Source organism: Rattus norvegicus, chromosome 4, assembly GCF_036323735.1.
Source record: "Rattus norvegicus strain BN/NHsdMcwi chromosome 4, GRCr8, whole genome shotgun sequence".
Taxonomy (NCBI): Eukaryota; Metazoa; Chordata; class Mammalia; order Rodentia; family Muridae; genus Rattus; species Rattus norvegicus.
In genome coordinates, this window is record NC_086022.1 from 12,526,803 (window position 1) to 12,553,387 (window position 26,585).

Below are 26,585 nucleotides of genomic sequence, written 5' to 3' on the forward strand. Positions count from 1 at the left end.
TCCTACTTTCCTCATAGAAGTTAGGGGAGACTAACCGTGTGAGCACAGTCCTCCCCTGAGGTGGCTCTCGTGGCTGGGTTAGTGAGGAAAGCTGAGTGTGTCCTGGAAAAGCAGTTACTGTGTTACCAACATTTCAACTCGTAAGGAGTGTTTTAAAGAGTGCTTTTCTGATCCAAGGTGTCATACTCCCGCCTGACACATACTCTCTTACCATGTTGTAGATAGGAAAAATATCTAAAAACAAAAAGAAAAAGCTAAAAAAGAAACAGAAGAGGCAGGCTGAGTTGCTGGAGAAGCGCCTGCAGGAGATTGAGGAATTGGAGAGAGAAGCCGAAAGGAAAATCCTAGAAGAGAACACCACCTCTGCAGAAGCTTCCAGTGAGCAAGATGGAGAATGCCAGCCTGAGGTGAAACTGAAAGAGGCCGAGTTAGAGGACACAACTGAGGAAGAGACAGCAAAGGACAATGGTTAGTCCAACTCAGAGCAGGAGGGAGGGCTGGTCGCGTGCGGGAGCTTCACACGGGGTCATTTCTGAGAGCGTCTGAGAGTATCTGAGCTGCCACCTCAGTCACTAAGGACGGCTTTCTCTACCTCTCCTTGGGGATGATGGGGGCAGCATAGTTCATTTGTGAAACTCTGCTAAGCGCATGTTACGTCACAAAGCAGGGGTGTGAGAAGGGGCGGAGGATGTCTGAGAAGCACCCTAGTGTTAATGATGACCCTTTCCTTATTCTGTAATTAGGCCTTTGCCTAACTTTAATGCAGCATAGATCTTCTTTTTTTTTTTTTTTTTTTCTCTCTTTTTTCTTTTTTTCGGAGCTGGGGAGCACAGATCTTCTAAGGCGACAGAAGAGAGGGTTAATGGCTGGAGAATGGATCAGTAGTGCAGAGGAGCTTGGCTCCCAGTTCCTCCAGTGTCATGGTGCTCACAGCCTCTTGTAACTGTAGCTGTGAGGGCTCATGAATGTGTTCACACACAGTTGAAAAGTGAGCACCTTAAAGATCAGGTACAGTAAGCTTCTTTGAAAAAGAAGGGACTAAAGTGAAAATCCAGCTTTACTTGTAATTTCCCCAGAGCTAACCTGTCCCTGGCTAGAGGACTCATTACTGAATAAACAGAAACAAGATTTAGAATGCCGCCTTGCCTTGACAAGCAAAAGGCGTGTTCTGGGATCTGTCTGAGTTGCCTCCTAGCCGGGTGTGGTGGTGCATGCTCAGGATCAAGGAGCCCAGAGCTCGGGATGCAGAGGCAGAGGCAGGCGGATCTGAGTTAAAGAAGAGGCTCTCCTGTGTGAGGCCTATAGTGCTACTGTGCATGGAGAGTCGACTCCAGTCTTAACCCCATCTTCTTTAAGGTGAAGTTGAAGACCAGGAAGAGAAAGAAGACACAGAGAAGGAAAACACTGAGAAGGATGAAGATGATGTTGAACAGGAACTTGAGAACATAGACCCTACGTGGATGGAGTCCCCTAAGGCCAACGGCCATATTGAAAATGGCCTGTTTTTACTGGAGCAGCAGCTGGAGGATGAAGAGGATGAGGAAGATGACTGTGCAAACCCCGAGGAGTATAACCTGGATGAACCAAATGCGGAGAGTGATTATACGTATAGCAGCTCCTATGAACAATTCAATGGTGAATTGCCAAACGGACAGCCTAAGAGTCCAGAGTTTCCCACACCGCTGTTTTCTGGGCCCTTAGAACCTGTGGCCTCTGACTCTGTGCTGTCAGAGGGATCACCACTCACCGAGCCAGAGGAAAGCAGTCCATCCCGTGACAGAAGCAGGACAGTTTCAGCCTCCAGTACTGGAGACTTGCCAAAAAGTAAGTGCCATTTTGCATCTCTGTCTGCTGGCTCTGGGTAGGGTTACACCTGTGACGTACTGTGAAGGGAGTTGACTAGGCGAGAGCCACGAGGTCCTATCCCTGGCCTTTCTTCATTTACTGCATATTATTAAATGACATCAGATAGGTAAAATGGCCTTCCACCATTACCAACCTCACAGCTTTCTAGATACACCCTCTTGCAGCTGAGAGCAGTCGTTTTTGGGTTTTCAAGGGATCCCTGGCTGTTTTCATCCATACTGAGACGCCTTGTGTTTTATTTGATAGTTGCCCTTGTTTATACAACCATGCTTTCTTTCTGTTTGTTTTGTTTTGTTGTTGGTTTGGTTAGTTTTTGTTTGTTTTTTTGAGACCTGTTTTCTCTGTGTAGCCCTGGCTGTTAATGGAACTCTCTCTGTAGACCAGATTGGCCTCAAACTCAGAGATCTGCCTGCCTCTGCCTCCTGAGTGCTGGTATTAAAGGTGTGCACCACCATTGCCTGGCTCTATAACTCTGCTTCTGAGAAAGCACAATAACAGATTATACATTGGTTCTACATTCTGGTCTCCATGCGGTCCTATCTTCAAACACATAGTTTGTGCAAGTGCCATGAAGGAAAATTGAATATCACAATTGATTTTTATTCCGACCCTTAGGGGAAAAGTTCAGTGACTTTGCTATGCCCATAGTACATGACAAACAATTGAGCCAGCCTGACCCGTTCTGTAGCCTCTTTAGTTGCTGCCTCTGTCTGCTGGCTGTGCTGGATTGTCTTAGGCGTGGTGTTGCTCCCTTGGCGGTGGCTGCTTTACACCTCACCCTTGGTCTGACCAGAAGAAAATATAGGCTCATTTCTGGGCAAAGGTGGCAGAGACTTGTACCTTCTCTGCATTTATTGTTTCTGTTGCAGCTGATTTTCACACAAAGCAATTTTTACCATAGCTTTTCCTTATTTTTCTTAACTTGATTTTTTTTTTTTTTGGAGCTTGGGACCGAACCCAGGGCCTTGCGCTTGCTAGGCAAGCGCTCTACCACTGAGCTAAATCCCCAACCCCTTGTTATTTTTCATGTGATAACTTAGAACAGTAGTTTTAAATATAGAAAACTGAATTCCAGCTTAAACTTAGAATAACCATGGGACTTCAGTTTCTTAACCTCTTCATGCCCCATTTTTGTTTGCTTTTGTTTTTTCTATTGAAGGAAAGCAGTGGCCACACCAAATGGCCATTGAAGCAAATGCTACATACTGAACTGTGTGTGAGAAGTTCGGTACGTGTGCCTCGGTTGTTCAACACCTCCTCACACGCACATTCATTACTGCCCTGTCACACCAGCAGTGCCTGCGGCCCGGGCTCTGTGGACAGACTGCTCAGCATAGTCTTGCCGAGAGCTCAGGGATCTCTCGATTTATTCCGTCTCCCACATCATCATTCATTCTTTCTGGGGAGCCAGGATAGGTAGATACAGGTTAAAACCTGAAAAGAAAAAAATTCTTTCTAGAACAATTTTATGTGCTTCGGTGTTGGCGTGCATGTGTGTCTGTGTGAGGGTGTTGTGCCCTGAAACTGGAGTTACAGTTGGAGCTGCCGTGTGGGTGCTGGGAACTGAACCCAGTCCTCTGGAAGAGCAGCCAATACTCTCAACCACAGAGCCGTCTCTCTGGCCCTCAGAAAGAAATCCTCATAAAAAAGAAGAGAGAATTTATAATCGTAGTGTGTGAGGAGGTATTCTAACTTAGGCAAAATCTAAAATTCCAGTGCAGAAAGATTATTGAATTCAAAACTCATGGTTTTCATTAAAGAAGGCTTGGGCACTGTGACAGAGGCGATCTTTTGGTGATTGTCAGGAGGCCGTGGTTGCTCTGCCTGCTGTGTCGTGGCGGAAGTAAGCGGACAGCAACTTGTCCTTGGGCCCTGCCGGCTCCTCCAGTAGCCCTGCCTTTCTTTTGCCATTGCTGCTTGCTCTGCTGTCCCTCTGGGAAGTTAGGCATCTTCCGTGTGCGTTACCTCCTCTGTTCTTCCTTGTTCTTGTCTTGCTGAACTCGTCCTGTTGACGGATCTGCACCTGCCCGTGATTTCCACTGGCTTCTGTGAATTGCTGCTTCATTCCCCAAGCGATAGAACTACTGAGCCCCAGTAGCAGGGAGTCCCAAGAAGAAAGGAGTGAGCCATGGTGTGCAGGGCCTCTCTGGGTCCTTACCAGAACACTGCTGTCTTGGGTGGACTATCGTGTGCACGCTTGTTCTTCTCTGTCATAGCCCTGTGTGGTGGTTTGTGTCAGCTTGCCACAAGTCACCTAGCAAGCGAGAACCTTACCTTGCTGAGGAATTGCTTCCATCAAGTAGGCCTGTAGGCGTGGCTGTGGGCGTGTTCTTAATGATTGACATGAGGTGACTCACCTCCCTGTGGGTGCTACCACTCCTGCCTGAGCAGGTGGTTCTGGCTGTACAAGAAAGTTAGGGAACCATAGGGAAGAAGTCAGTAAGAAGCATTCTTCTGTGGTCTTCGCTTTAGTTTCTACCTCTGGCTTCTTGCTTGAGTCCCTGTCCTGATGCCCTTCAGTTATGGTATGTGTTGAGGAAGCGTTGGCCAAGTAAGCCCTTTCCTCTCCCACGTGGGCTTGCTCAGTGTTTTGTTATAGCAGCGGAAAGCAGTCTAGGACACTCTTGCTAGTCCTTTTTCAAAGTAGGCCCCTCTTTGATCTGGCCCTGAGGCACAGGCCTGGCTTGGCTGCACTGCTTGAGAAGCCTGCTGTTCTCTCTGTCTTGTTCCTAGCTGCCTCCACAATGTCTTCCAGCTTGCTGCTAGAGTTTTAAATCACACTAATTAGATAAATCCCCTTGTCCTAGTTCCTCACAGCTCTTCATGGGGCCCAGCGGTCCTCTCCACAGTGGTACATATGCCTATTGGCAACAGAGCAATCAACTGAGGTACACAAAGGGATTATTAGGAAACCTCTGTGTTTTAAAATAGATATTTTGAAAGTCTAGCTCAATAAATACCTATATATCCTCCACCTATGTTTTGTATTAACATTTTACCATGATATATGTGTTATAGAAACTGTATGTCATAGATAATAGGATACTGAATTTTTAAGTTAACTTTTTTTTGGGGGGGGGGTTCTTTTTTTTGGAGCTGGGGACCGAACCCAGGGCCTTGCGCTTCCTAGGTAAGCTCTCTACCACTGAGCTAAATCCCCAGCCCCTTAAGTTAACTTTTTAAGTAAATATTTAAGCATTCATCGTCACAGGAGTGAACTGAAGATGATTTTGTTACTCAGTCCCTAGTCAGCTCTCCTCTTTAATTTGAAAATTGTCTTCTGCTTTCCCTGATCCTGGGTATGATAGAGCAGTGGACCACATGCTTTGGTGTGAGAACAGTAGAAGACAGGCGGGGCGCATTATGCTGTTTGAAGAACTTAGATTCCAGGTGACAAGATGTAGACTGGGAAGACGCCCTTGAAGGGTGAGATGGGATCTACCTTAGGCCATCGGCTGCTAGAGCAGCTAGTAAATGTTTCTTGTTACATGGCATCAGAAGATGTCCCCGAGCAGAATGGGCTTGTTAGTGTGCCTGCCTGGTCCACGTGGAGCCCTCACTTCACTTCCTCTCTGTCAGTCGTGTTGGGCTGCCACAGCGTGGTCCTTGTGTTCTAGCTCTTGATCCTTACATCTGTATTCTTTCAATACAAGCCTGTCATCCTTCCTTCTTCCCCAAATGGCGTAGCTCATTCCCTCATAGCATGATACCCTGAGCACCCCTCCAGTGACGCCAAGCTCGCCCGCCTGCTCCCTCACAGCGTGCTGACCCCCGCACCACCCTGGGTGGCGGGCTGCTTCTAGTGTTCAGGCTGCGTGCTGGACTGTGGGCACCACTCTCTCTGTGCAGTACCTACCTCCTGCCCAGAACTTCTCATGCTTTCTTCCAGGGCCACTTCCCCAGACCTTTTTCTAGGGCTGGCAAGATGGCTCATTAGGTAAATTCACTTGCCTCCAAACCTGATTCAATCTCCAGAACACACAGATTTGTGTGACCCCCGTGCAAGTGCCGTGCCCCTCCCTCCACAGCACATAAATAAATGTGAAAAGGGAAAAGCAGACTTTGAACATTGCATTCATAGCCATCTCTCTTCTTAGTTTTGTTTTGCTTTGAGGCATATCTAGTTTTCTGACATGTTACATGACTTGCTTGTGTGCTTACAGTATTGCTTATGTTTCCCTTCCTTCCCGGTCTGTCCCTCCCTCCCTCCCCCCTCCCTCCCCTTCCTTTCTTCATTCTCTCTCTTTAGTTTATCAAGATGGGGTTTTTCTGTGTGGCCCTGGCTGGTTTGGAACTTGAGGTCTGCCTGCCTCCGCCTCCCTGTTGCTGGGACGAAAGGTGGGCGTCTCCGCACCCAGCCCTTCGACATACATTGTCGATCAGTGCATGGCATGGCTTTCCTAATTTGAGTGTGTTGTTTTCTTGACTTACCTCACCAAAATGGCATATGGAAGGGGTTGGTAAGTGTTTGTCCAAGGAGTGGGTGAGGGGTTGTCAGCAACTGTTCAGTCTCTGGCCCTCGTCTAGGCAGAGGCCGTTTGCGCCTTTGTTTTAGGGAGCTCCAGTGCTTCCTAAATGTAACCTGCCACTTTGATTCGTGCTCTAGTGGAAGCAGAGAAAAGTTACTGGCTTTTCATTCTGGAAGCTAAAGATTGCCGGTAGGTTGGTGGTCACTGTGACAGGTCACCATGGGGTGACTTAACCTAAAGAGGCAGCCTGGTTTCAGGCACACTTAGAGTGATTGTGCAGCCGGCGTGAGTATGTCTGTGTCCACATGGGCCCTTTGAGTGTTTCTGCAGTCAGTCCCTCCCCTCACCCGGATCCCAGCACATGCTGAGAAAGGTAATCCCTGCATAAGCAGGCTCTGTCTGACCTCTGTGCCTTTCTGCCCAAGTTGCTCTCTAATCTGAGGGGAAGCCTGGAGAGGTCAAGCATGGATGAGCCGACTGGGGACTTTGGAGCCTCCCCAGGGCTCCTTGGATGGCTTAGGGCCTGTTAGCCCCGTGAAGCCTGCACTGCAGTTAGCATAGCTGGTCCTACTTCCTGATGGGATCCACCAACACTGGTGTCTCAGTTTCAGTACGCCCTGAGAGAGTCTTAGTGTCCATAAGCAGCAACTTGGCGTGAACAGAAAGGTCCCCAACGGGGGCATTAATGCTCTACACTGAGCTGGATTTCCTGTTTAATCTGTAAGTTCCATTTCAGTCTGACCAAAATTGTAAGGGTGAGGGGCTCCGGTTAAGTATGAAGATGAGTGTAGTTACAGTGCAGTTAGGACTTGACTGAGAAACCCCCAGGCCTGGACCTGCCATAGAGGCTCCCTCAGGCCCTTCCTGCAGGCGAGCATCTGAACTGATAACGGATTGCCCCAAAGCCTGCCTTTATGGCCCACTTCAACTCCGGAGAACACTAGTTTGATATTTTCCTTGTTCGAAGCTTAAGTCATAAAAGGTTAGCCTCTGCCTATAATTTGTTTGCTAAGCAGTTGTCATCTGACACTTGATGTGAGGGCTTGCTTAGCTGAGGAAGCTGGGTAAGGGCTGCTGTCAGCCTCTAGGTGCTACTCATGCTCTGACGGCATCAGGCAGCCTGCCCAGAAGTGATGGTCACACATCTGTGCTCACCTTCCTGTGGCTTTACTGTTCACCAGGGAGCTGGGTACAGCCCAGGAGGGAGTGGTCTCAGTTGCAGGATTCTCCTCTATCCTGTCATTCCACCTGGCGAGCCTTGTGCTCACACATGCAAACCTCTTGTCCCCAGTGCTAACGCTCTTGCTGTTTGCTCACGGCAGCAAAAACCCGGGCAGCTGACCTGTTGGTGAACCCTCTGGATCCACAGAATGCAGATAAAATTAGAGTAAAAATTGCTGACCTGGGAAATGCTTGTTGGGTGGTAAGTAGTGTTTTCTTTTTACATTTTAATTGTGATTTTGTGTGACAAGATGCTTTTCTTTAAAAAAAAATATTTAATCACATCTATTCCTTTTCAGCATAAACATTTCACAGAGGATATCCAAACACGTCAGTATAGGTCCATAGAGGTTTTGATAGGAGCAGGCTACAGTACACCTGCAGACATTTGGAGTACAGCATGCATGGTAAGAATGGCCACTTTCTTCTCTAGAACCTGGCTCTCTCTAATACTCTTGATGGGGCAGGGTCTTGTTCGAGATCATCCTGCATTTTAAAATGGGTGAGAAGATGGAGATTGTGTCTAGGTGTCTAAGCACTGGGAGGATTCTCAGGTGTGCATGGCTTATGAGACATAGTCCCTTCTTCAGGCCCCGTGCAGACCATTGCCACAAGAATCAGACCCATCAGAGGAACTGCTTTTAGTCTCTGGAAACTTGTAGGCGGTTCAGGCTCCTTGTCACATCCTGGGGTAAAGTCAGATGTCATCTTCCAGGAGACGGTGACAGTACTCGTAAGTTCACACCACTGGCATGTGGCCTCTCCAGGGGCAGGCTCTGTTCTCCTTCCTGCCAAGAAGAGATTTCTCTGTCTGCCCATGCACAGTTGCCGTTATCTAATGCAGATGCCATGTCCTGGCTGCTTGTCTGGCATGTGCCAGTGTTCCTGAGATAGCAGTGGTGACACAAGCTTTCTTGGTTTGAGTCTGTTTTTCTAGGAACATAAGTGGTGCTTTCCTGACAGCAGGAGGAACATCCCTTTGACTTGGGCAGTCTGAGTTCGTGTCTTTCTATGTCCACATATATGCACATGGATGTAGAGAACAGAGCTCACCCTTCCGTGTTTTCGTGGCAGCTCCTGATTAGGTTAGGTTGGCTGGTGAGTTGAGCCCTGGGGTTTGTCTGTCTCTGCCTTTGCAGTGCTGGTTTTGCAAGCACATGCTGCTCTCATTGACTTCCATGGCAGGCACTTCAACAACTGAGCTGTCTTTCAGCCTAATGTCTGTTTATTTGCTTCATTTTTGAAATGTAGCCCAAGCTGGTCTTGAAACTCAGCCTCCTGAGTGCTGGGGTCCAGGCATGGCACTGTCCCGGGCTTTGTGCATCTCTGTGTCATTAGCTCTGGACTGTGAGTTGGTCAGCACGAGCAGCCCCGCACTCGGGGCCAGCGGCAGTGTCTCCACGCCGTCTCCACGCCAGCTCAGCATGTTCTCTCAGGGGTTCTGCTGTTCTTTGGTGGAAAAGGCAGCATGTGTGTGCATGTGGCTTTCAGTGCTGCCACACTTTTCCTGTTTGCTGGGACCAGAACACAACACGAGGCAAGTGTTTTCCAATGAGTCATCCTCAGATCTTGTATTCATTTTTATAGACATTGTCCTTGGCTATCTAAATGGAAGGGCTCCTATTCAAGGCCTAGTACGTGTCTTCTGAGTGGAAGGCAGGGCTTAGGGAGGAAAGGGCAGGGCGTAGATGGGATGGAAGAGAGAAGGCAGAATAATGATGGTGACCAGATGTTCAACTCAATAGCAGTTGTTTTCAGTCTTCTATATTTTGTGTTTGTTGTAATGTAAAAGCATTTTAAGCATTTAAATTTTTATAGTGTGTTTGTGAGTGTTTTGCCTGCATGTATGTGTGCATTGTGCATGCCTGGTGTCTGGAGGTGAGAAGAGAGCTCTGGCTCCCTGGGATGGTGTTATGCAGCCATGTTTATGTTGGGATGTGAGCCCAGGTCCTCTGCAAGAGCAGCATGTGTGACAGCACTGCCTAACCAGGTGATGCTGGGTGACAGGGAAAACACAAGATGCTTTCGTCCTCCAAGTTATCATCCGAGATGATCGATGCAGCCAGATGCAAAATACTGTGCCTTCCTACACTGTCGTCCTGATAATTCTAGAGAATAATTTAAAATTATTAAAAACTTTTGTTTTTTAATAAGAACCAACAATCCAGTTCTTTGTGGCTGAGAAAAGCCACTGTCCCTGTCACTTTGAGTTTTGAGGACACTGCATGGACAGACTTCTTGTTTTTCAGGGAGAGGGTAAAGGGAAGTGGAAGCTCAGACCACAGGAGGCAGAGGCCTGGTCGGAGGGAGAGCAGGGTGGGTGGTCTGTGTGTGTGCCTGTGTGTATGCGTGTGTGTGCCTGTGTGTGTATGCGTGTGTGCGTGTATGTGTGTGTGTGTGTGTGTGTGTGTGTGTGCGCACGAGCATACACAACCTCCATTTCGGGTGGTGGCAAAGCCAATTTCTGTCTGTCCTCTGCACTAGAGAAGGTCATGTGCTAAGGTTGCCATGGTCCAGGCTCTGTGAACTCTTTGAACCCTGAAGTCTTATGTTTTAATGTTGGTGATATAAACCAGGAAGGTAGTTCAGCATCACACGAATGTGGCTGCTGTCACCAGGCTCTCTGTCCCTGTGCTATGTCCCATCTTCTGTCCTTTTGCTATGCTCTTGTTGCAGACATCAGAAGACACCAAGGAGTTGTTGTTTCTGTCTCATTTTGCCTCCCTATTCCAGGAGACGCTGCTGGTGACCGAAGTGCCCCTAGGGCTGCTTAGCACTGTCTGTCTGTCAGTCCAGTGGCTCTGCTCTGAGATAGGTACTTTTCAAAGGAACGCGTGTTTACTTCCTGTCTGCAAGGTTGTGTCTGAGAGCTGACTTGCTCTACCCAGAGAACAAACCGTAGAGAAGCCACGTTTGCCCACCTTTATACCCTGAGGTTAAATTTGTGCTCACAGTGCCTTAGCATCGACAGTGCCCTGGATTGCTGAATCCATCGCCTGTTCAGTTTTGCATATGGCTGCCCTGGAGACAAGAGGGTCTGGGTGGTGATGGGTCCCAGCTGCTGCCCAGAGGAGAGGTGGCCTTCGTGGCAGGAAAAGTACAATGGTGAGGAAAGGCAGCAGATCTGCTAGTTCACCGGTTTGGGTGTCTGTCTCCTAGTGTAAGTGTGTAGAGCGTTTCGACACAGCTTGAGTACTGAGGGCCACTGCTTTGTGTGCATGTGTCCTTGTACAAATGGGCAAGCTCGTAAGGGTCCATGATGAGTCCTGACCATGATCAGAATAAAAATCAACCTGTCGTCTGCCATGCTTTACTAGGCCTTTAGCACTACACATCATGACCTGGTTAGGCAGGGAGAAAGAGGCACCTGCTTGCCCTGGAGCTGAGAACAGACAGTGACCTAGGGGAAAGACCAGGAGAAAAACTCCAAAGTTGCCAAACACTGAATATTAACAATGCAGCTTGCTTCAGGGGACAGCTTAGTAAGTAGAAGATAGTAATGTTTCCTGTTTCTACGCTGCTAACCTTACCATACTGTGACACCACCCCCCATCAAATGCCAGTGTGTGCTTTCCCTGTTTCGGTCATAACGAGGAGTCCCACCACTGTCCAAAGAGGGCTCTCCTGCCCTCTGCTGCTACCGACTCTTGCTCTTTTGTTTCCCTCCTCTTAAAAAATTATTTTTATTTTATGTGTATGAGTGCTTTGCCCACATGAATATCTGTGTAGCACATACAGGCAGGTTCTATGGAGGTCAGAAGATGGTGTCAACTTTTCTGGAACTGGAGCTACAGATGGTTGTGAGCCTGCCACATGGTGCTGGGACCTCAACCCTTGTCCTCTAGAAGAGCAGCCAGAGCTCTTAACTCCTTAGCCATCTCTCCAGCCTCTCCCTCCCTCTCTCCCTCCTTCCCTCCCTTCCACAGTTTCATTGATAGCCTTCTTTAAACACTCCATTGGAAACCCAAGTGCTGTTCAAAGTGTCTTTAAAGAGCGTGTCCGATGCCCTCGCTGTCGAGCAGGGAGAAGCAACTGTAATGAGAAGGACGGACACAGACTTAAGACCGCACAGCCAGGCCGTCCTGGGAACCCAGCTTCCCTTTCATCCTATGAAGGCTTCCAGATCTGCCTTCCGGCTTGCAGATTATTGAATTATTTTACAGACACAGAACATTCTCATCCACTTGGAGTCAAATTTGTCTTTCCATTATCAGAGGTTGGTCTGGCTGCCGTGATTGTTAAGTGTTACTGAGTATTGGCTGTTCCTCGGGTGTCTTGTTGCAGCTGCAGTGCTGGGCTGCCAGGCTGCCTTCTGTGAGATGACAATGCTGTGCCCTGTTAGACCCCAGTCCACTTCAGGACAGGGGTCCTGCGTGTGTACTCATCACACAGGCAGCTGATCGCAGTTTTGCTATCTCGTTTCTCCTCCTCAGTCAGCGTGTAATCACCTAACGTGTCTTTAAAGTCAGGGACATGGCTGCTGTTAGTTAAACACGACTGCTCCCAGTCAGTGCATCTCAAGGAGCGTCCTCATCCTGGCCTGGCCTTTAGGAGGAAGAAAGAGAGGAGGACCAGGAGAGCTCAGTGATGGCTCTTCTGTAGAAATGGGAAAACCGTCCCACGGGGGGAGAGGGGATGGCGTGGCCACCAAGTCACAGGTGAACACACGGTGAGAGCATTAAGTCTGGGGAGCTGGAATGGGAGTAAAATTTGTCTTTCCATTATCAGAGGTTGGTCTTTAAAAGCCTTTAAAAGACAAGTTGGTGATCCGCACACTAGCAACTGCTGTCTTCGTACATCTTACAAATGGGGTGCTGAGCAAAGGAAGTTTCGGGAGTGAAATTGAGTGGACTTCTTCCCACACTAAGTACTGGGGTTGCGGTGGGTGGGGCCAGCGTGAGTGGTGCTCTCTGCTGGCTAAGGAGGGCCTGCCTTGTGCTTTGCTGCATGTGGCAGAAGGGAAAGGCCTCTTGTTTTTAGGTGTCCTCTGCTTGAGTCAGAGAGGAATGAAATGATGAAGAACATCTTGGCAGCTTGCTGGGCCTTGACCCCTGCATGGGGAAGGCACAGCAGGCCCTGCTGAGGGCCTCAGATGCAGATGGGCCTGCTTGAGTCCTGAGCCTTCCCTATTGCTCTCCGGTAGCAGATGCAGTATGCAGCCACCAGAGCTTTGCCCCACTTCTGCAGCATAGAGAGCCATAGCTTTCCCTCCCCTGCTAGAAGACATAAAAATACCTGTGCGGCTTGTGTGGACTTTTCTGGAAGAAAGGAAACCGAGGGCTGAACTGTCCTGGAATGCACTCTAGTCCTCTGCAGATACAGGCTTCCTCTGTAGACAGCCGCGGGCTCTTGAGCAGCTCTGAAGTGCTGAGCGTGTCATCTTTATGTCCTAGGCATTTGAGCTGGCAACAGGAGACTATTTGTTCGAACCGCATTCTGGGGAAGACTATTCCAGAGATGAAGGTGAGTGCTGGCTGCCTGCTAAGTCCCTTGATGTGGGTCTGCTCCTCCAGGACTTCTAGAGAGTTCTATTTGTATTGTTTACCGAAACAGAGCTGTGCTTTGGTTTTCAAACACAAAATTCAGCTGCTTTTCCTTTGAGTTGGAAGCCCCTGCAGTGCCGGGGAATGGGCAGTACCCACCTGACAGCTTTGCTGGCCTCCTGGTCGGTCAGAGGGGCCCAGCTGGTGGGTGAGGACTGACTCCTGAGGCCCCAGGGCCTCTCTGTGGTTTCTTTTCCACAGTTCTGCTGCCCATTCTGCTGTTCTGTCTGGGAGCTCAGTTGAGAACCAGGGAATTCAGGCTTGAATTCCTCCTGTGAACTCGACTGTCTCCGTGCTTCCTTGCTTGCAATGCTGGGGTGGCCTGGGGTACGTTGGTGTCAGCTACTCGTGGTGCTCCAGTCGGTGTCTGAGGCCCGCCAGTCCCACAGACCTCTGCATGAGTGTGCTGCAGACATTGTTGATTTGAATCGGTTTCTGAGTTTTACTAACTTCCCTTTCCCTCTTCTCCCCCCCTTGCCCCCTCCCCGTTCCCATGTCCCTTTTGCTCTCTCCTCATAGACCACATAGCCCACATCATAGAGCTGCTAGGCAGTATCCCAAGGCACTTTGCTCTGTCTGGAAAATACTCCCGGGAGTTCTTCAACCGCAGAGGTAGTACCTCTTCCCTTTGAAATGCGCCACGATGCAGACAGAAGTGGAACGGCCGCTGCAGCAACTGCAGCTAACGCGACCAAAGCACTTCTTCTAAATTCCAAACCCAGCCGAGCAGAATATCCGTGCTGCTCTAAATGCTGACCGAAGACTGAGTGGGCTGTGATGGGGTCACACTGTCCACTGGCCCCTTCTTGGTGCCCAGGGTGCTCTTAGCTCTGAGTTCTAACTCAGCTGGACAAAAGCCGTTCAGGTTGTGCTCCGTTTCTGTCTGTGCGGGCAGTGACCATGTCTGCATGCAGTGTACTGATTAAACTGTCGTGTGTTTCTGTTTTGCTGGCAATGTTTCCCAATGCAGATCACATAGCATTGATCATTGAACTGCTGGGGAAAGTCCCTCGAAAATACGCTATGTTGGGGAAATATTCCAAGGAGTTTTTCACCAGAAAAGGTAACGGTACTTATGTGACACTAATTTTCAGCATGATCTTCTCCCAAGAGGAGAAATCGTGCATTCATATTTGAGCAGTGGAAAAGATCAAGACTTCAACTGGGGGATTCTGCTGAAGAAGGTACTCACAAAATAATCTGGAGCCATCTGGGATCTATGGATTGAAACTTCTATAAAAAAGCAGGCTTCCTAGCAGTCCTTTCTCAAACAGCTACCTCTTAGCGCACTCCAAGTACCAGTGCGTGTATTCCATACTTGTAGAAAGGACTTCAGTGGAGTTTTGGGAGAGAACTAGATTGAGCTGGGTGTGACGACCTACCCTGTATCCCAGTACTCTGAGCCTCAGACTGGAGAATCTAGAGTCCCAGGCCAGCATAGGTTATAAACTGGCGAAGCTAGACTTCTCTTTCTGTTCTTAGTCTTTGAAGAGACAGCCTCGAAATGGGTTTCATAGATGACCATGGGCATTTTCTTGACTGTGTCCATGCCTGAGCAGTTTGGCATTGTGTAGACCTGTGAAATCCTGTGGACATGTACTTTGGGTTATGTAGACAGCCCCATGGGTGACTGGTGTTAATGTCATTGGGCAGTTCGCCGGTTATACCAATCCTTAAACATCCTTCCAAGCAGTGTGTCTCTCCTCTCACCCTAAAAAAAGAAATCCTCAGAAAAAGCTGTGAGTAGGAGGGTGGGGAACTCAGGGTCATCCTCAGCTACACTGAATATTAGAGGTTAACCTGGGCTATGTGAAATCCTGCCTGATGACAACAAAACCCTTCTCAGGTGCCATTGTCTTGGGAGCCTGCTTTGCCAGCTTAGATTCAGTTGCTTAAGGACTGGGAGAGCGCTGGTAAAGCAAAGGCTGTTTGAGCTAAAGGGCTGAGCTCAACCCAGTGCTTACATGAGCAAGCCAGCCACATTGGTGTGTGCACTTGTAATCCTGGGGCTGCAGACACAACATGCCAGGCTCCAGCTCCAAGCCCTGGATTTGGACTGGGAGCTGAACTCAAAAAAGGTAAATGGTTCCTAAGGAGTAAACACTCTTCAGTTGTCCTCTGCTAACACTCACCCCTCTCTCCCTCTCTCTCTCTCTCTCTCTCTCTCTCTCTCTCTCTCTCTCTCTCACACACACACACACACACACACACACGCAGATATAATAGAGAGTCTGGTACACACACACACACACACACACACACACACACACACACACACACGAGAGTCTGGTAGCCCAGCTCAGCAGTTGAGAACATGAGGCTCTTGTGGAGGCTCACAACTGTATTTGAACTTCCAGAGGATTCAACATCCTCATCTGGTCTCCATGGACTCCACACACACATGTTGTGCACAATTATGCATGCAAGCAAAATACTCATACACATAAGACAGATATTAATAAAAAAAACTTTTAAATATTTGATGAAATTCAGTTGAATATTTAGAAGTACAATAAAAGAAGTTTCCATGAGACAATATAAACTCCTGATGTGAGGGCCAGCACCCTAATCTTCTGAGGTGAGGTGAGATAGCGAGGAAGCCTTGCAAACAGAATGTGGGATCATAGTGAGTTTTAAAGAAAATACTGTATCTCCTTGCTGACACCACCACAGGGTCTTGTACACATCTCTGAGTGCTGGCCTCAAAATCAAAGTGTGATCCTAATCCACTTTGTAGTCCATATTTTGAATTTAAATATTGGAGCTGAGATTGAGGTTTTTTAAACCTAACTTCCAGGATTACTGATCCCGTGGGTGTGGTGAGGACCTGCTGTTGGTATGGTGTCTGCTCACTGGGGCTCACAGGCTTCATGCTGGCCCTGCTGTGTTCAACGCATGAGTTTCACATTTAAAAGACTCACAAAATTTTCACATCAGTTTTACAGCTGCACAGACTGTGGGTATCACAGTGCTTTAGGAACATAAGGAGTGTCCTCTGAGGGCCTTACTACTGTCTTTGTAATCTCTGGGAAGGGTGAACATGGTCCTCCCTTGAAGCTTTGAGTATAGGCTGACTCCAAGACAATGAAGGAGAAAATAAAGACAAGCCTAGAGCAGTTTGAGTGTGCTTGCTCTAGCAATCTCTCTTGCCCACACAGTCCTGCCTAGCAGAAGAAGGACAAAGGCTGCTGAGGTGTAGTACAAGTCAAGTATATGGTAGACAGTACCTTCGAAGGCAGCAGAGTGCTGCCACAGAAAACAGCATTCACCGTAGGCTGCATGCATGCTGGTGGTGGCTTTTCTTGTTGTTTAAGATGTATTTGAGTAGTTTGCCTACATGCATTTATGTGCAGAGTGTATGTGCCTGAGGCCTGCAGAGATCAGAAAAGGGCATCAGATCTCCGAAGCTGGAGTTGCAGATGATGATTAACCACCAGGAGGACATTGGGAACTGAGCCTGGATCCTTTGTAAGAGCAAGGAGTGCTCTTAACTGCTGGAATTTTCTAGCTCTGGTTTTAAGTTTTAAGGCGTTTGGTACTCGGGTACTATAAATTTGAAATAATTTCCATCATATAGCAGAATATCCCTTATCCAAGATTCTTTTTTTTTTTTTTAAGATTTATTTATATATGTGAGTACACTGTAGCTGTCTTCAGACACACCAGAAGAGGGCATCAGATCCCATTACAGATGGTTGTGAGCCACCATGTGGTTGGTGGGATTTGAACTCAGGGCCTCTGGAAGAGCAGACAGTACTCTTAACCACTGAGCCATCTCTCCAGCCCCAAAATTCTTGGGATGGGAAATTTCCACTTTCTGACTTCCTCAGATTTTGGAATATTCACATTGACATGATGAACATTGGACATAGGTCTAAACATGGAACTGTTTCAAGGACTCATGAGCTCGAGGTAATGCCAGCACAGCTAGCTTTGAATGTCACCCACCCATTGTGTAATGTCCTTGTGTGTCATGACTGCCTCTGGGGTTGTAGCTTTCAGACTTGGGCTATAAAGCTCACTAGTCCCTCCTCCTCCATCCCCTGTGCGCTTCTTCACAGAAGATGCCATGGTGAGTCTTTTAGTTTCTCTTGTTCCACATCCAAGAATTTAGTGGGCATCAGAACACAAATGCATTTATAAGAATTTGTACTGTTCTCTTTGTCCACACAGCAGGACATAACTGCTTCTGTGGTGCTCGCTGGGTCCAGTTACAGTGGAGAGGCGTGTGTGTGTGTGCGTGTGTGTGTGCGTGTCTGTGTGTGTGTGTGTGTGTCTGTCTGTCTCCCGTGTGCCTGTGAAGTCCTGTAGTCCCAGCCTTCAGGATGTGGAAGCGAGGAGATGGCCAGTTCCAGGCTAGACTGGGCTACATAGTGAGGACCATGTCTCCCAAAAAAAAAAAAGGGAAAGGGGAAAAGGACTGTGATGTGAGCACAGATTACATACAAATGCTGTGCTCGTTTCCTTTGGGTATTTGAATGTCCTTGGATTGTTGGTGAAGGTGCAGTCCTGAACCAGTTTCTGTGTACAAAGGGAAGAATGTACTTAGTTTAGTGTTCATTGAAGCATCTTAGCCTAAAAGGTGGGAGGTTCCCCCAGTCGATTCTCTTCCGGCCCACAGTGCCTGCCAGTCTTCATAGTCATGTGCAAATGAGATTCTGCCAAGACAGAATAATTAAATGTCAAGGAAGTTCCTGCTTTAACCAGAGAACTTATCTCAGTGCCACGTGTGAGTGGCGGTTTGTCGTAACTGTTGGAATGAGGGTGGCTGTGGCTCTGTCCGCGTGGTTAATCAGTCTACTGGGACGCACTGAAAGGCACTGGGAGGGCCCTGCTGCCTGCTGCAGAGCTGGGGTTGAGCGCCTGCTGTCCCTGCCCACAGGCGTCTGTCAGTCAGTCTGACTCTGTAGGGCATAGCTTTAGACTTACTATATAGCATTGTCCCATATGTTCTCGTGTTTGGCTTTTTAGCTTCCACCCTAAATATTGGCCTTATTCAGGGGAGGGGCGACATGGTTTATATTCTTTGACTAGGTCCCTGGAGCTAGACTCTTCAGTGATTGCTCAAATGGGTCTTTAAATTTGTATTATCTTGCTGTTTTGTGTATGGAAGTGTGATGGGGTGTCATGTCCCACAATGCATGTGTGGAGATCAGATCAGAACTACTTTGTGGAGTCAGTTCTCTCTTTCCACCTCACATGATCAGACGTAGGCCAGCAGGCTTACATTGGTAAGTGGCAAGCTCTGTTTACCAATCTCACCTGCCTTTGGACCTGAGTTTGGACCTGAGTTGTACAAACTGTTTCATTCCCAGGCCTTCCTTTTCCAGTGCTGAAATTGCTGGTCTGTTTCTTTATTGGACCTAGAGACCTCAAGGCAGTGCTTGACTCTTCTCATCAGTCACCTCCCCTCCTCAACCAGGAAGCATTCACAGTTTCCTTATGGAACCCTGTGTACAGCTTGGTGGAAATTCTCTACCTAGATAAGGATGGCCATTGAAGAGTATACAGAAAGGGTATGGGTGGGCAGGATTGCTGGGACTTCTCCTTTTTTGTGTGGTTGGTTGGTTTGTTTTTCCTTTTTACATTTGTAAGTAATGCTTGGAATGTTGAGGAATTGCTAAATGTGTTTGCAGAGGTCCCCGGATTCCGGCCCCTCATGCAGGCTCTATGGCAGTGTATGAAGGGAAGACACCATTGTAGTGCCAGGGCTGGGCTGCTGGGCTCCACTCACCTGTAGCCTCCACTGCAGGCCTGAGAAAGAGCTGTCGGTCAGGTGCAGGTCCTCGATGTGTGATACACAGAGAGGTCCACTCTCAGGGCTGCCCAAGGCCACTTTATCGGCAGCTGTAGATATTCTGTGAACATTTTCTAACACAGAGAAATGAAAGTTATCCTCACCTGGCAGTTTGACTTAAAAGTAACTTTTTAAAACTTTACATTTAAAAGTAACTTTTGGGGTTGGGGATTTAGCTCAGTGGTAGAGCGCTTGCCTAGCAAGCACAAGGCCCTGGGTTCGGTCCCCAGCTCCCGGGGGGGGGGGGGGGGGGGGAGGAAAAGGAAAAAAGTAACTTTTTTTTAAACGGCCTTTAAATAAAAATACTGTTCGTTTTTCTGCTAGGCCAGAGCTTCCTGGTTTTGGCTGTTGTACTACAGCTGACACTGTAGAACATTTTTTAACTTAAGGTTTTATAAGAAATTGTCCTTGAGGTCATATGTTTTACAGAAAACTGGTGGAGATAAAAATTAGTTGTTTGGGGTTGCCAGTAGCTGTTTGAGGCTGTTTCTTTAAATTTAGACACATTAAAGTGACTGTGTTCTGGAGGTATATTAACTGTGTACCTACTAGCCCCATGGAGCCAAAGGGTAAGCACGGTGGACAGCACAGTTCGAAAGGACATGTGTCCCTCCAGACAGAGTGATGTTTGCATTGAGGTAGAAGCACAGACTTATTCTCGCCATGGTAAAATGCAGTGACACGACTTCCAATAGTGTACGTCATGCAGCTTTCCTGAGCCACGTACAGACTGCACCACCACCAAAGCTGGCGTGCGAGCGCTTCTCACGTGGGAAACAGAAATACCCTGTGTGCTTTCTGCATCACACGGAGCACAGAGATGGTTTGTTCAGACTTATTAGTCCGTGTACATCCACTGAGCTTGCTTCAACTCAGTCATCAGCTCCTCAGTGAGACTTGCTTAGGGAACAGCCAGCTAACTGCTGTCGTTGCCTAGGGGACAAGCTGGCTGTCCTTGTTCCCATCAGGTTTTGAGAGGTAACTTGCCTGCGTCAATGAAAAAAAGGCGGTGTGAATCAAGGAAAGTGTGAGGTGTGCAAATCTGGAGCTTTTGTGACGCTGTGCGTCTTTCTCTCTCTCCAGGAGAACTGCGGCACATCACCAAGCTGAAGCCCTGGAGCCTCTTTGATGTTCTTGTGGAAAAGTATGGCTGGCCCCATGAAGATGCTGCACAGTTTACAGATTTCCTGATCCCAATGTTAGAGATGGTTCCAGAAAAACGAGCCTCAGCTGGCGAATGCCTTCGGCATCCTTGGTTGAATTCTTAGCAGATTCTACAAATATAGCATTCTGAGCTAGCAAATTTTTCCCAGTACATTGGACCTAAACAGTGGCTCTCATTCTTTAACAGGATTACAAGTGAGCGGGCTCCACCCAGACCTTTGTTTTGCTTTGAGGTACTGTTGTTTGACACTTCGCTTCCTGTGCACCACGGTCCTGGGGAAGGGTGGTCTTTGTCTTCAGCTAAGTAGTTTACTCGCCATTTTCTTCTGGAAACAATAACATGTCTCTAAGCATTGTTTCTTGTGTTGTGTGACATTCAAATGTCATTTTTTTTTTGAACGAAAAATACTTTCCCCTTTGTGTTTTGGCAGGTTCGTTAACTATTTATGAAGACACATTTTAGCTGAGTATTCTATAATTTACACTCTTAAGAAATTATCAGTTGGAACCAAGAAAGAGCAAGGGAATGTACAATGTTCTCTTCTGGCGAGGGGAAGTCAGTCCCCCTGTATTATATGTATGTAACCATTCATCTGCACAGATAGGGCGAGGAGTCCCGCGCGGAAAGCCGCCCGCCCTGAGCTTCTTAGCCTCCACTGCATGTTTCGGGTTTCCCACTGCTTCAAGAAGTTGCACAAACTTTTCATCCCGTAGCAGTCCGAGTGGCTCTGGATTAGGTGCCATGCCCTCTGTGGCCCAGCAAGAGAGAAAAACATTAAAATTGACACTATAATCTAGCAGTTCCATTTGTATTTTGCATATTTTTAAAACTATGTTTAAAAACATGTGATGGCCCAGTACCATCTAGTGTTGCCTCTTCCCAGCACTGTAAGTTAAATGCGTTGTTTAAATTGGACAAGAGAAATATGTTCAGTGTGTGGAATGAAAAAAATAATATATTTTCGGAAAAGCATGATCAGTGTTTGTTTAAAACACAAGGTGTGTTTCTACAGTTTGCAGCGCAGTGGACAGAACACGCCTCACAGCTTACAGGTAGCCGTGATCATGTTCATTCCACCGGCAGCTTTACTTGCTACTGCGGCTCCCCTTGCCTTTTCATTACCGCCCATGAATGAGAAGGTCATTTCCCCTTTGCAGAGCGCATACAGTTTTAGTTTATGCATTTCCTTAAAATTAACTGTAGAATCCAGGACGCAGACATTAGTAGGCAATACTATTTTAGAGTGTCTCATAGGAGGTGTATTTAACCTCTTTTAGAAGTCAGTGGATTGAATGTCTTTTTTAAAAAATTTTTATTCATTAAGGTGCCTCGTTTTTTCTTGACTTTGTCCATTAACATTTATCCATTTGCCTTTGCAATAATTAGATTGTGAAAAGCTAACAAGTGTTGTAACAATAATCCTTTGTTTGGGGTGCTTGCACTTGTCTTAAAAATTAAAGTGTTTTGGGGTGTTTTTCCAGACATTGCCTTGGTTATTGCCCTGCATTTGAAGAGTCAGAATCAACATACACTGCTGTCAGTAGAGCGCCAACAAAGCTAAGGAGGTGCAGAATGGATTTCATGAGCCAGGCTTTAGTTATATGTTTCATCATAAGTGGGGGGCGTTCTCCCCTGCCCCCAGTCTTTCCTTCTGGGGACAAGACACATATCCCTCCTAGGAGTTAACTTTATTCCGTCACACACTGAAGTGAGGCAGGTACCACTCATTCATAAACTATGCATGCTGAGTTTTTCTAATGAGCCTGTGGGTTTCCTTGTGGAGCCTGTGTTAGATGGTGGCTGTTAAGTCATGGTTTCTATAGAAACATTCCTATAAGAACCACAGAGTATGTTTATGTCTTCCCTACCTCTGAAAGAACTTTTAGTTTTTGAATGAAATTTGTCTAATGCAGTTAGAAATATCAAGTTGGAAAAGAAAGCTAGAATATTAACCTTGGTGATTCTATCAGATTCTTGGTAGCAGGATGATAAAGAATTAAAGGTTGGCTGTGGTGGTGCACGCCTTTAGCACTTGGGAGGCAGAGGTAGGAAGATCTGAGTTTGAGGCCAGCCTGGTCTGCAGAAGTTCCAGGCCATCCAAGGCTATATAGTGAGATCCCATATTGAAAGCCTTAAAAAAAAAAAAAAAAAAAAAAAAAAAAGAGGAAGAAGGAAATGAATAAAAGCTTAAAGTGAACCGCTGGTTATCTGGAACATGATAGTCAACTCAGTCTTTTTAGGGGAAAGACCCTGTGAAATTTTTATGGACAATTAGAAGCAGTGGGTCTTCTATGTGACTTAAACAGATTCAGAAGTAGCTAATCTCAAAATCCGCAGAACTGTACAGAGACAAAGTGGGCATTAGGGAGTTTGAAAGAAGTATACTTTTTAGATGATAGCTGCTTGTTTTTCCATGTTCCCTGCACCGTGCGTGATTTAACAGGTATGAGTAAAACTTTTATTGGAATAGAAAACATGTTCAGATTATTTTTCTTTTCTTGTTTTTTGAGGCAAGTTCTCAAGCCATGGCTGGCCTTTAACTCAGAGATCTGCCTACCTAGGCATTCTAGCCCCCTCCTATCCCTCACACACGCACACACACACCCTCTCTCTTTCAATTAAGTTTGTAGAGTGTGTCCATTAAAGATTATATTTAGTTGATGTCTTTCAGTTTGCACACGAGCTTTCATTGTGGAATTACTTTATAGCTGGCAACTTGGAAAGTCTGTGGACAGGTGACTTTACAGATGAACACTGCTGGCTTCTTTGGTCTGTCTGAAATTATCAAGGAGGAACAGTGTGAACCCATCCAGTTTTCAGACTAAGTTTCTTTATTAAATGTCCTAAGGTGAACATTGGCAAGTCAAAGATGGCATGGTAACTGGTGTTCTTCAAAAACTTGAAGATGATTGGTTTTAAGCCCTGAATGAGCTGTTTCTCAAATACCACCAAAGTTAACTTTCAAATGGGAATTGAATGATAAAACATGATTTAAGTCACTAAATTTTAGAGTTTACTGTTTTTCCTGATGCATTTTACACACACACACACACACACACACACACACACTGCCCAATTGTGTCACATATTTGGAAGGTAAATAGGGTTAAGAAGTCACAACTGATGTATCTTCTTTCAGTAATAAAATATTCACTGAGGATCATTTTCATTGTTTTTGGCGTATTTCAGAATAATGCCTTCCCCCTTGGTTTTGTGTAAAGAGATCTATTTTCTACAACTAAAAAAAAAAGTCCTAAAGCTAGGTATTAAATATTATATTTTAGTATCAGCTTTGATTATTAGTAAAAGTATCTGAGTCATATTCTAAACTGTACAAATTAAATCTCCCCGTGATTTAAGTAAATTACTCCTTTTCAAAGTGCAGTAAACTGTGGTGTGCAACTCACTGAAGTGTGCAGTGAGTCAGTGATGTGGGTGAATGTTAGATTCTAAGATTGTCAGCTAAGTTGCATGGTATGACTATTTAATTTCCTGTGATTCGTGCTACTAAAGAAAAGTCAAGTGGTCAGAGAGGAAGGGCTGTGGGACCCACGCAGACCGGCTGTTGGCAGCCTACAGTGCAGCTGAGGTAGCAGCTACTGAAGAAAATGGATGGTTCTTTACTTATAAATTATATTTGAAAATCGTAACTTTTGTAAAATCGATAAGCAGACCTCAATCTCAGAAGATGTACAGAACAATTTAGTAAAACTGACATAATTGTGGTTTATTAACATGAATTAAAATGCCCAGCCAGTGCTTCAATGTGACAGCATACTGAAATAAAAAGGAAAGGCCATGTGCTGTACTACTCCACAGAGATCACACTTTTGCAAAGACTTGCATATGTACAATGCTATATACCAAATGAAAAGGGTGGGAAGCAATTATACACGCAAAAGAAATGCAGTATTTACATCTGTCAGGAGACACTAGAAATTATCTACACATTAAATTACATTTTGCTTGCAAAAAACTGATAAAACAAAATGAGCCATGTCCACACCAAATTATAAAAACCTGTATTGCATTTTCAGACCTAAGGTGCACTCAAAGAACTGCTGACCATAAAAAAGAAAATCCTTAGTGCTTTCTTTAGCTGTATACTTAATGCATATGTATAAAATAATACAGAAAATAGTCACTAAATGAATTTAACTGCAACAATGAAATTTAAGGTCATGTACATCAGCTCTCTGGTCAGAAAAGACAGTTGGAATGCTCACTTACAGAATTAAGATGCCTACGACTGGCTTAGCACATTTCATACGGAATCTTAAAAAGCAAAAATGGGAAAAATACAATGGAAGAGCACTGGTGTTTTGTTTTTTTTTTGTTTGTTTGTTTTGTTTTTGTCTTTTTTATACAAAGTTTCATGTACAAGCTTTAAAAAGTACCTTAACAGGTACATATGAAATATACAGTTTATCTTACAGAACATTTTAAAAAATGTTATTGGAGTCCATTTTAATGCCACCCTGAACCGTGGTAATTGTTTTGAAATGTTGGTGGCACCTGTGCTCTGTGAATTGGAATCTGTCCAGGCACTGGCGATGCCTGCTGAGGTCCTTGCACCCCATGTGGCAGGGCCACAGAGCCAGGGTGAGGATGAGGACAGAACCCTGAAGCAGTAGGTGTTGGAATACTGTTTGGTCCTTGGGGCTGGAGATGAGGACCTGGAACTGGTAATGGACAATGTGGCCCTGTTCCGGAAGGCTGGTGTTGGGGTCCCGGTCCCAAAGTGGTGTGATGTGTGGCTTGTGAGGGGTACGGCGGTACAGCCGGATGAACACTCACAGGAAAAAGTGGAGGTCCTTGATGAGGTGGGTGATGTAAGGCTTGACCTGATGCTGAATGATGCCCAGAAACCAGAACACTGGCTGGAGGAGGAGGAGGAGGGGGCGGTGGGGGTGCTGAGTTTACTACATGCTGGTGTTGTGCTTGCAGACTTTGCAGTCCTGTGGAAGGATGGGGTGGAGGATGGTGATGTGGGGCAGGACCAGGAGGTGGAGGAGGTGGTGGTAAATGGTGTCCAACAGTTTGAGAATGAATGTGTGACCCAGGGGTGACAGCATGAACTGTCCCAACTACATGTGCTACAGAGTGCTGCTGATGTGAGTTTGGCTGTTGTACGAGGTGAGGTCCTGGAGCAGGCGGTGGTGGAGGCGGGGGTGGGACCACAGCAGCAGCAGTTTGATGGTGAATGGTAGGGTTTTGAGACGGCAGAAAATGGCCCGGAGTAACATGGTGTCCAGGAACGGATGGCTGGCTTGTGGTGCCAGGAAGTGCTTGATTTGGTCCAGATGTAAACACAGTTTGTTGGGAAAGACTACCTTTTAGCTGATTGTAGTTCTGAAAGTTTGCAGAGGGCTGCTGGTTTTGATAGTATGCTGAAGGAGGCGGAGGGGGTGGGGGGGGCGGGGCCGGGCTGCTCAGAGCCTGTTGGTTGAACGGACTGTATGCTGCCGAGGACTGGCCTGAGGGTGTCTGGGTAAATAACGCTCCACAAGGTGCCTGCTGAGCATTAGCTTGAAGGTTCTGTGCCGCTGGATACAAACTTCTCGGAGTCTCGCGTTGAGGAGTTCCGACTTGAGGTGACTGTGAATGGTGAGGCCTGAAGGGAGATCCTAGGTGCTGTGAAGGAGGCTTTGGTGAGAGGTAACCATGCTGCACAGGCGTGTGAGGCGTGGAGGACTGGGGAGGGTTTTCTGTGTGAGGGGACGGAGGACAGTGCAATTTTGTTGGTGCAGAAGGCAGCTTTTGCGGAAGTTGATCGTTTGCATTTCGAACGTGGGCCTGAGGAGGATGGTTCTTTGAAAGTGCTGGGGTGTTACTTGACAGCTGTTTTTGCTGAAGCTCTGGTTTTAGGTGAACACTGCTCTCAGCTTCTGATACAGTGGCAGTTGCCTCCCAGTGGGAATCTGGTTTTGTGAGCATTTTCCCATGTGACTGAGCAGGATTGATTGGCCCTGGTGAACCAGGCTACAAAGAAAAAAAATTATATGAGAAAATGTTAGCGGTATTTAACGTTATTTATTTAATCAGACTCAGGAGGCAGTGTAAGGATGCCTACGATGTTGCAAGGCGAGCTTTTCACAGTAAATTGTGTAAGTTATTCGAGTTTGTGAGGTTAAACTGAATTCTCTAGCTTTTGATGAAGATAACCCAGAATTTATAGTCTCTATTTTGCATTTTTTTCAAACAGCTGCCATTCAGCCTCTGACAACCTTAAAACTTAACAAATTTTGATTTTATAACCAATCATAACCAATTTCTTTACCAATTTAAGATAAACTGCTTTGTATAAACAAAAATGCCCCATTAAATCATTTAGCCTTAAAATACTTTTTTCACTTGCAAGGGTGACCCCAGTGTAAGACATATTCAAAAGTCATGGCACTCAGTCTTTCAGTGGTCTGCAGACCAAGCCCACTGAGCCGTCAGCCCATCTCAGACCAGGATGGGAAGTGCTGTCTTCTGAATGAATGTCACCTGAGCTTGGGCATACAGAGTGCTGCTTGGCT

At 46.6% G+C, this 26,585-nt stretch overlaps 2 protein-coding genes across 30 annotated transcripts in view; one reads left to right on the forward strand and one right to left on the reverse strand.

The window, feature by feature from the left end:
• Srpk2 (SRSF protein kinase 2) overlaps positions 1-21,543 on the forward strand; it is a 191,363-nt gene extending 169,820 nt beyond the window's left edge. For 10 of the 20 annotated variants that reach the window (XM_063285699.1, XM_063285701.1, XM_039107229.2 and 7 more), the window contains 7 exons: positions 222-468; positions 1,357-1,824; positions 7,658-7,758; positions 7,856-7,963; positions 12,950-13,019; positions 13,619-13,711; positions 19,980-21,543. In XM_063285699.1, the coding sequence (XP_063141769.1) occupies positions 222-468; positions 1,357-1,824; positions 7,658-7,758; positions 7,856-7,963; positions 12,950-13,019; positions 13,619-13,711; positions 19,980-20,164 (1,272 nt within the window). In that variant the 3' untranslated portion in view covers positions 20,165-21,543. Of the gene's footprint in view, positions 1-221; positions 469-1,356; positions 1,825-7,657; positions 7,759-7,855; positions 7,964-12,949; positions 13,020-13,618; positions 13,712-14,069; positions 14,163-19,979 lie in introns of all 20 variants that reach the window. The other 10 variants (XM_017592513.3, XM_063285698.1, XM_039107232.2 and 7 more) reach the window with 2 other exon arrangements.
• A 2,224-nt stretch (positions 21,544-23,767) lies between these two features.
• The window catches only part of Kmt2e (lysine methyltransferase 2E), a 104,760-nt gene continuing 101,942 nt past the window's right edge, over positions 23,768-26,585 (reverse strand). For all 10 annotated transcript variants that reach the window (XM_063285953.1, XM_063285952.1, XM_063285947.1 and 7 more), the window contains one exon: positions 23,768-26,043. In XM_063285953.1, the coding sequence (XP_063142023.1) occupies positions 24,529-26,043 (1,515 nt within the window). In that variant the 3' untranslated portion in view covers positions 23,768-24,528. The remainder of the gene's footprint in view (positions 26,044-26,585) is intronic.